This window comes from Nelumbo nucifera, chromosome 3 (assembly GCF_055504915.1).
Source record: "Nelumbo nucifera cultivar China Antique chromosome 3, China Antique-T2T, whole genome shotgun sequence".
Lineage (NCBI taxonomy): Eukaryota > Viridiplantae > Streptophyta > Magnoliopsida > Proteales > Nelumbonaceae > Nelumbo > Nelumbo nucifera.
In genome coordinates this window covers 24,843,364-24,853,064 of record NC_142651.1, presented here as the reverse complement: position 1 = coordinate 24,853,064, position 9,701 = coordinate 24,843,364, and the positions used below count along the sequence as shown (strand labels likewise).

The 9,701-nt window shown below is 39.5% G+C and overlaps 1 protein-coding gene across 1 annotated transcript; it reads right to left on the bottom strand.

The window, feature by feature from the left end:
• Nucleotides 1–7,400: 7,400 nt before the first annotated feature.
• LOC104594383 (uncharacterized) lies at nt 7,401–7,805 on the bottom strand. Its single transcript, XM_010254680.1, has one exon. It carries the CDS (start codon nt 7,803–7,805, stop codon nt 7,401–7,403), a length of 405 nt encoding a protein of 134 aa, XP_010252982.1.
• Between the last annotated feature and the right edge of the window lie 1,896 nt (nt 7,806–9,701).

Below are 9,701 nucleotides of genomic sequence, written 5' to 3'. Positions count from 1 at the left end.
CTCGGTGACTAGGTCACGGGTTGCACACTCAATGCATGCAATCTTTTGGAGGCTATAACTTTGCACTCTAATGTTCGATTAGGGTGATTGTATTTTATTTTTTATTTTGGGTAACTTTTCGAGATTTATGTGTCCTAAGGTGCCATAGGTGCCTTGCCCCTTTATTTTCGTGAAAAAACCCTTTTTTCGGCCTCAAATTGCAATTGTTGATATTTTTTATAAATAAAAAAAATTAAAAAACATAAATTAAATATAAAATAATACATATAACATGTCTAAAACATATTTACACATTATTTATTGTTAAAATATATATTTATACATATATATACACATATATATGTATATAAATGTATATCTATATATACGTAATACATATATGTGCTGATGTGGCATGCTCTGAACCATTCAACCCGGTCAGTCAAACCGGTGATCCGTGACCCAGAGGTAAAAACGGTTCAGCCTCCAGGTCGGTTTTTAAAACATTGGTATAACCCGTGACTCAGTGACGTCAATGGTTCAACTGCCAAGGTTGGATATTTTTTACCAAGTCAATGATTTTTGGCAAAATTGAGGGTTTCATGCAAATTGGATCCAAAATCTTAACTAGGTGATAGTTAAACAGTCAACCGATTAGATCAATGGTGGGTTGAAAGCACTAGTATCATTTAGTATGTATTTGGTTTTGTTGGTGTTTATTAAGTAAATGCTGCCACATAGGCACCCCATCACCAAAGGTCTCATTATGCGCATCCGTACGAATCTATGTTTTCAAATCTGTGTGCCTCTCCCGTTTTAGGAAGTTTCATTTTGGAGCTTCCCCCAATGGGTAGGTGTTTATTGGCACTTTTGCTGATGTGGTGCCTAATGGCACCTATGTGTCATAAACGCCTTCATTAATTGTTCTTCTCGGTTTCGTAGCTACATCAAGTATAAAACGTTTACTCAATAAACACCAATGAAACCAAACACACACTTTACCCAAGTAAATGATACCCATCTCCTAAGTGAATAAGTAATTTTTCCACTTGAGGGAAAGTTGCTTAAATAGTATGAGATAAAATTGCCCCTTCTAATAATTGCATTTTATGGGTAAAAATGATTAAAAGAACACTTACTTGAGAAATGTTCTTGATAAAAAGAACACAGGTTTACCTAGGGCCCCATTTGGTGCATTTTTCCGCGTGATCTGCCAGATATTTAGAAGCCCAGTAGACCGCATTGTGATCTTTTTCCATTTGGTTTACAAGAAATCTAACCACCAAAAGACATTGCGTCGAAAACACGCATGAAGCCCATTTTTTGGGCTATTTTCGAGAAGCTCCAAATGGAGCTTTTCGTTTTTTTTTTCAACTCACCTTCGCGTGGAAAGACATGCCTTAGCCAAATGGTCTTCAGGCTATCAAGATCTTTATACAAAAGCTCACTACATTTTTTGACTGTCAAAGCTTCCAAAATATCTTTCAAAAAAGACTTGTCCAACGGCCCCCTAATTAAATGGTTCACTAAAAAAACAACGGGCCTAAATGTAAACAAAACCTGAAACAAAGTAAAATAAATGTGGATTAGAATTTATTTTTTTATCATTTGCACTCTCATGCATTTGTATTAAACTATTAATGCAAATGAAATTGCACTGCGCACAAAAAAAAATCATCTATTGAAATCATTACCAAAAGGTAATAACTCAAAAAAATAAAAAATGTATGTTGCAAATCATTAGATACAAATTGGCGGGCATCAGTCCCTGATTATATTATATACCACTTCTGTTCCGGGATGCAAGTAGGGGTGGCCACGGGCCAAGCTCTTCATGAGCTACTCAAGCTCGACTCAGTTCGATTTCAACAGAGCTCGAGCCTAATAGAATTTGGCTCATATATATATATATATATATATCTGTGTGTGTGTGTGTGTGTATGTATGTATGTATGTATGTATGTATGTATGTATGTATGTATGTATGTATGTATGTATGTATGTATGTATGTATGTATGTATGTATGTATGTATGTATGTATGTATGTATGTATGTATGTATGTATGTATGTATGTATGTATGTATAAAATAAAATTAAAGAAAATAATATATATAATAAAAATATTATAATTCTTAATTTTTTAAAAATCAAATAAAAAATATTTTTTATATATAATTTTTTATTTTTATAAAATATTTTTTCTCAAATCGAGCTCGAACTCAAGGTTCTAGCTTGAACCAAGCTCAAGCTCGAGCTCGAGCCTTGTACTACACTAGCGAGTTGAGCTCAAACCTCATACTATTCGACTCGGCTCGACTCAAATCCACCCCTAAATGCAATTCAAGTTGCCAAATTTGAAGAATTTAAATCATATTGCCCGATTTAAAAATTTTCATCTACGACTCAATTTATGGTTTAGATTTGGGTCCATTTAAAATTTACAAATTTATGATTTAATCAAAATCATGTTGTACATCTACTTAAATTTAGACTTCACATCCAACTAGCATGCATGCAAAACATCTAGTCAACTTATTTTCCTCTCCTCATTCTCTTTCCTATTTCTTTTCCTTTGGGGCCGTAAATTGAATTAATATTTGGTTTGCATCAGCACTTCAGCAGTAGCTTGGCTGCTGAATGGCCCGAGCCCTCAATTACATAAGGAAAAATTATAGCTGTCACCTGGCAACTCCATAATCAATTACATTGCACTGTATTTGGTTGCAATGCAAATAAATTTGTACTGATGCAAAATCATAACAATACAAATGATTTGAGTGTAAATTTTGACTTATTTTTGTTTCAAATTTTAGTTTATTTTATTTGATTATAATACAAATGAAGTAAATTAAGACTAGGATAAAGTAAAATCCAAAGCAAAATTAAATAAGAATTTGCATTTATTACATTTGCAATCCCATGCATTTGTACTATTACAAATAAAATTGCATTACAACCAAACACAGCCTTGAGAGAAAAACATTAGTTTGTCCTGTCTTTATGTGAATGGCTCTATTTATTTGTGGATTCAATCTAATTCGGATGTAAAATTTATGTCTCGTTAAGTTTTGCATGTATTTGTTTATTTGGTAAAGGGGAACCGGGGGTGGGGCAGATCGAATTTGCATTGGCGCCCCCAACAGGTGCTCCACAATCAATCCCAGCCGTGTTTTGGCGCCCCCAATATATTATGAGAGATGTTCTCAATGGGGGCTGAGATGTGCATGTGGTGCACCAATCTGAATTCGGGTAGATCAGGGAGCACTTAGGTCCACTAGCCATATCACAAATGGGATAGACAAAATTTGTGCTTTTTGTATCATCTACATTATTCTAATCAAGGTTTTTAAGACCGATTTGGAGAACGAATCAGTCAGGGGTCCGGTTCTTAGGTTGAATGGTCTGACTGTTAGAACTAAATGGTTGGCCCGTTTTGACAAAAAAATTAAAAAATTTAAAAATAAAAAACAGTCAAAACTGTTTTAATGGTTAATCGTCCGAGTCAGCAGTTTGCTGATCAAAGTTAACGGCTTTTGGCAAAAATCCGGTTTTGGGGAAAAATGGAACCGATTCCCGGTTTTTCTGATCTAACCGTCCTATTTGGTCCTGTGTTTGAAAATCATGATTCTAATGGTGCGGATTTTGCAAAAAACCTGGCGAAAAATTTGCACCACTTTGCTCTCCTACTTTAATTTTTCCTATATAAAATAGAATCACTCGCATTCCTATATGATGTGGCGTAATCTGGCTGCTCCCTACTGGAGACGATTTGGCTGTCAGCAACGACGAGAACTGGGGTAACCTACAAGAGAGGAGTCAGAGATCCCGGGGTGGCTTACCTAGCGGGGACACTCCGATGGCTAAGTTAGAACATAGTAGCAGTAGTAGAGAGCTTGAAGATGATATTAGTGAGTTTGATAGCTAGAGAGCAAAGATTACGCACACAAAAACATCATACCTTCGCCCCTGGGGGGTGAAGTCTTTATATACTGGAGTCCCCATGGGTTGGTGGAGCGGTTCCTGGATCCTCGTTGTGATGGGATCCGCTTAAGTGTTAGGTGGGTAAAATGCACCAATCGGTAAAATTGCCCTCTCCCGTCTGAACCGGGGAGTGGGTGAGCTAATATAGCCATTATAAGTCATACTCTTGTAAAATGCAGAGTACGGTGGTGAGCTCCTCGGGGTTGTAACGCGGAAGTCGGCCTGACTAGGTAGCGAGCTGCTTGTAAGGTGTCAGGCTACCTGGTGGCGAGCTTCTTGAGCTCGTGCTCTTTAGATCTGATCTGATATGAATACCGAAGTGCCTTGGAACCGAGGTGGTCCTAGTGCGACCTTGCACCGAGGTATACTCATCCCGAGGTAGTCTTGACCGAGGTGGTTCATCTTGTTCAGGTTTGATCAGTAGCGGGCTTGATATCGTTATCTTGGTCGTGATCTGGTACTGAGACGATCTTAGTTCGAGATATTCTTAGTTCGGGGTATCAGGGTACCTGGGGTCACTTTGTAGCCAACTGATCGCGCTGAGCTATCACTTGTGTCAAGTCACGTCCACGTGCCGATCCGATCATGTTGAGTTGTCACGTATGCCGAGTCACGCCCACGTGTCTCCCTGTTACGAGGTCAGGCCAAATTCCCCTCCATCAATTGCTCCCCACTCCTCAAGCTAGGGGTCTTGACCTGGTTTAAGGAGTTCACGATGTGACAAGTGGATTTGGCTCAGAGTCCAGGCCACTCTGCCAGATAGGTCGTGTGCGGTTCACATGCGGATGCCAAAAAACGCGCTAAATTGTTTTCGACCTCGAGCGTCGTGCAATCGGTTTTCTTAGGAGCCATTGGATTGCTTTGGTCTCGACCGTTGTTTCTCCAGTACAGTGGCTATAAATAGGGGGTCCCGAGACTCATTTTCTTCGCCACAAGCTTACTAGCATTCGATCTGAGGTTGCGCTTTAGCTTCTTTAGCTCAGGTTTTCTAGTTCGCCACTTCCTTCCAATTCGATCGCCCTTCTTTGGTGAGTCTTCCTTAGCTTCTTTTCAGTTTAGTTCAATTTCTTAGCTTTTCCTTTTAGTTCGGTTGTCAATGTCTTCCTTTAGCTTTGACAACCTTTTAGATGAGGCCGAGGAGGGTACCTCGGCCCGGGTCAATAGCCGAGACGAGGCTATTTCGAGTCAAGGGGCAGTCCGGGACCTTCCCGAGGCGCAATCACCCCGGGATACGCGGGAGGCTTCGAGCAACCCAGTATCCACTTCTTATCAAGTTCGGGTGCCGGATCACTTTGGCCCCTCCATCATGACTGTGGATAGGCTTCGGGCCTTAGTTCATCGGTACAACCTCCCGGGCGAGCTCTCCTATAGTCTCCCCGCAGGTAACTTCCCTTGGGAACACGATCATAATTTTTTAAGAACAACTTGTGGCTGGTCTTCGTTTACCTTTACATCCCTTGATTATAGAGGTCTTGAAGTTTTTTAACATCACCATAAATCAGTTACACCCGAATTCTATCCGAAATGTAGTAGGAACCCTTTCTCTTTTTTACGAGTACTGTCTACCCCTTGACCTTGACATTTTTTCTTCCATCTTGTCTATCAAGAAGAACTCTTCTTGTGTCCTCCCAAGCATAGGCAGACCTACTACCTGTCTCCTCACCCGAGCTATAAGCTTTTGCACGAACTTCCCAATAGGATCCCGGCCTGGAAACGAAGTTACTTCGTGGTCCGTAATCCCGCGGGGTGGCCGTTCCCTACTCATTGGAGAGTTGCCATTCAGGACTCCGTTGTTAGACTGGACCTGAAGACAAGGGAGACACTCTAGTCTTGGGTGGAGCTCAGTTTCCATTGTAATGACTACCTTGCCAAAGATAAGCTCGTGTAGGCCGACTTGAGTCCTAGTAGGTCGCCTTGGGTTTGATCTTGAGCTTGAGGTTTTTGAAATGGAGATAAATGGCTTTTAGTAACGATTTCCCATAGACGGCGCCAAATGATGTGGCGTAATCCGGCTGCTCCCTGCTGGAGACGATCTGACTGCCAACAACAACGAGAACTAGGGTAACCTGCAAGAGAGGAGTCAGAGATCCCGGGGTGGCTTACCCGGCGGGGACACTCCGATGGCTAAGTTAGCACACAGTAGCAGTAGTAGAGAGTTTGAAGATGATAATAGTCAGTTTGAGAGCTAGAGAGCAAAGATTACACACACAAAAATATCATACCTTTGCCCCTGGGGGGGGATGAAGTCTTTATATACTGGAGTCCCCATTGGTTGGTGGAGCGGTTCCTGGATCCTCGCTGTGATGGGATCTGCTTGCGTGTTAGGTGGGTAAAATGCCACCAACCGGTAAGATTGCCCGCTCCCGTCTGAACCGGGGAGTGGGTGAGCTAATATAGCCGTTATAAGTCATAATCTCGTAAAATGCGAAGTACGGTGGTGAGCTCCTCGGGGTTGTAACGCGGAAGTCGGCCTGACTAGGTAGCGAGCTGCCTGTAAGGTGTCGGGCTGCCTGGTGGCGAGCTTCCTGAGCTTGTTCTCTTTAGATTTGATCTAATATGAATACCGAAGTGCCTTGGGACCGAGGTGGTCCTGGTGCGACCTTGTGCCGAGGTACACTCGTCCCGAGGTGGTTCATCTTGTTCAGGTTCGATTTGTAGCGGGCTTGATATCGTTATCCTGGTTGCGATCTGGTACTGAGACGATCTTAGTTCAGGGTATCAGGGTACCCGGGGTCGCTTTGTAGCGAACTGATCGCGTTGAGCTGTCACTTGTGTCAAGTCATGTCCACGTACCGATCTGATCATGTTGAGTTGTCACGTATGCTGAGTCACGCTCACGTGTCTCCCTGTTACGAGGTCGGGTCAAATTCCCCTATTTGCATGCCATTAACTCCCATTTCCCCTATTTGCATCTCAAACAAAGAAAACAAAGTAAGTTATCGAAAAGAGATAAAAAAAAGGGTAAAACTTAAAGAAAAATGAACCAAAATTTCCATTTCCACGCATTTGCACCACTATAAATTTCATTTACACTAAAAAGACAGGAAACCAAGGACAAGATGCAACACCCAATAAAGCCACAACCAACCTTCTCTCTATTATTTGTAGATAAAAACATGTTAATTCCCTTGAATTGCATTTCCCCGAATATCGGTAGCAGCACTATTACTTAGCCATGAATGTGCTCAGGCCAACTTACAGGAGTCTTTTAGTGGGAAAATAGAGAAATGAAAAGCTAGAGATGTCTGCTAACAAATTAAACCATATAATTCAAATCATTTTATTGGAAAGGAGCCTCCACTGCATGATTTCTACAGCTTTCTTTCAAACACGGATAGAATGAAAGAATAGAAAGAAGGAAAAAAAAAAAAAGATTCAATTGAAGGATAAAAAACGCATGATTAAAATATTTACAGTAGTACTACTAATTAATTCCCTTCAATAGGCAGCTAATTGACGAGAAGCTAAGAGAGACTTGTAGATTTCTAAAACCAGCCTCATCTCAAATTCTTCATTCGAAGAAACTGTTTTCACCTCCCGAGCCTTTGGAATTCTCTTGCTTCCAAAGATGCTATTATTGTTCAGGTACCCAACGTTGCCAGCCAACTTGAGCATCATATCCATATAAGCTTCTCTCAGCCTTACCAAAATCTTGGCTGGCGAACAAATCTTCAGTCGCAACTTTGGTATCGCCCTTATCTTCCAAACCCTCCTAGCGTTCCCTCCGAACCTCACGATTTTCATGTTCTTCCTGCCGGTGACCGTTCCGTCGAGTCGTTGGTATCTTCTTCTCCTCATATACCTCTTCAAGCTCCCGTAAAATGGCACAGAAAAGATCTCCATCTCCTTCTCTTTGTGATTTTTGTTCTGGTTCAGAGAGAGAGATGATAGTGAAACTTTGGATTAGCAAGAGATGGGGTATCAGGTATATGGGTGTGGATAGAAGATGAGTGAAGAAAAGATCAGAGAGTCCGTTTAAATGGGTCTGGTCTATGACTTTCATATATAAGAGTTTATACTTTATACTATAGGTGTCATATTAGAAAATTTACATATAAAATATAGCAAAATAATATGTATGCATGTTATATAAATATGTGGAACTGAGCCCGGGCCAAATCTAAACACAAAACCTAGGCTCAAGCCCAATATTTCTTGACCAGGCTGAAAATGATCACCCCTGCCACCAGGTAAGCTGACTGATTCAAACCAAGATCTGAACCTCCTATAGCTCGCAGTATTGTATAATACATTTTGGAACCCGGCTAAGCCTACATTTGGCATTCCTTATTTTAAGGACTTATCTCCTGTTTGTAGTTAAAAATTCATTGTTCATAGGAACTTTTTAACTGCAAAAAGTAGATAAGTCCTTAAAATAAGAAATGCCAAATACAGCCTGAGGTTGAACTGGAAAAAAAAATAAAAAAAAGGGCCAGCTCAACACAAGACATGACTATTGGACTAACTCGAGATGACAAATTAATTTCTTATAAGTGGTCCTACTTAGTACTTAATGAAGCTGGGTTGGTTAATTCTTCGAAACAGTGTAGGGTGGTTCTAAACTTCTAATGTCAAAGAGCTTAGTGCAATGGTGGCTTGCTTGGTCATATAACCAATTTAATTGTTGGAAGCAAAAAGGATTTTGAATCTTCATTCCATGAAATTTCCACATTTAGTTCAAACTACATGAAAAATAATATTCTGAAGACAAGGATGTTTTGTTGAAGTTTCAGTTCTGGTGAAATTTAAAAACACCATTTGAATTGAAGCTGCAAGTATCCCCTTTTGATATCATGGATTTAGTCAAATGAAATGTAGTTCAGAAAATTTAGTTGAGTAAAGGTTGCGTTTGGTTAAGTATTTTTTTTTTTTTTTTCTTTTTAAAATCACGAAAGCTTCCGGGCTTTGTGCATTGGGGGTAAAAATGTTTTGGCTTCAGATTTTTATATTTTTAAATAAAACTCTTATCAAATGATCAGCGCAAAGCTCAAAAAGCATGATCTTATTCAAATAAACCCTAAGTTATTGAGAGATAATTCAATGTAAATGTAGCTACATTAATTTCTTCAAGAGATAATATGCCTTTATTATCTAATATGTTCTTTTATATGATAATTAGATAGAAAACTCAACATTACACTACTTAAGATGGAGCTCCCTTCCCAAATGCAAAAAATAGGGGATTCTGTAATCAATTCAACTTCATTTTGATTAATAGGCAAGAGAAATAGCCCAAGAAATATTAAAAAAAAAACTATATGAACCCCTTTAGGAATATTTTTTCTAAAACACTTGTATCTCCCTTTTATCACTGAAAATTCCAATCTTTCAACAGAAAATTTTCTAGAGTTTCCATTAGTTTGACGTTCAAATGTTAAAAAGGAAAAAGAAGATATCACACTTATAATTTAAACAAATATAGCAATTTGATGGAAGGGGATACTTTTCTGAATCAGTTAAGGCTCTCATCCTTTGGACAATCTATCATCTACTCCTGTGTGTCGCATTGTATGCTGTTTCCTCGTTGTTATCTTGTTAAACCTCTGACGTCAAAGCTGGGCCATCGCTTGACCTGATGGCTGAGGGCCATGGGCCATTTGATACCAGCTGATGAAGTTACTTAATTGAATGCTTATTATTTCGTATGTATTATAAATATAAATACATAGAGTGCAAAATCTTGTATTTTGTATGTATTTGTATTATACATATTCAAATTTATATTCTTTCCAAACCGAA

Coding starts and splice junctions, on each gene's coding strand:
- LOC104594383 (XM_010254680.1), bottom strand. CDS start 7,805: ATGGAGATCTTTTCTGTGCCATTTTACGGGAGCTTGAAGAGGTATATG.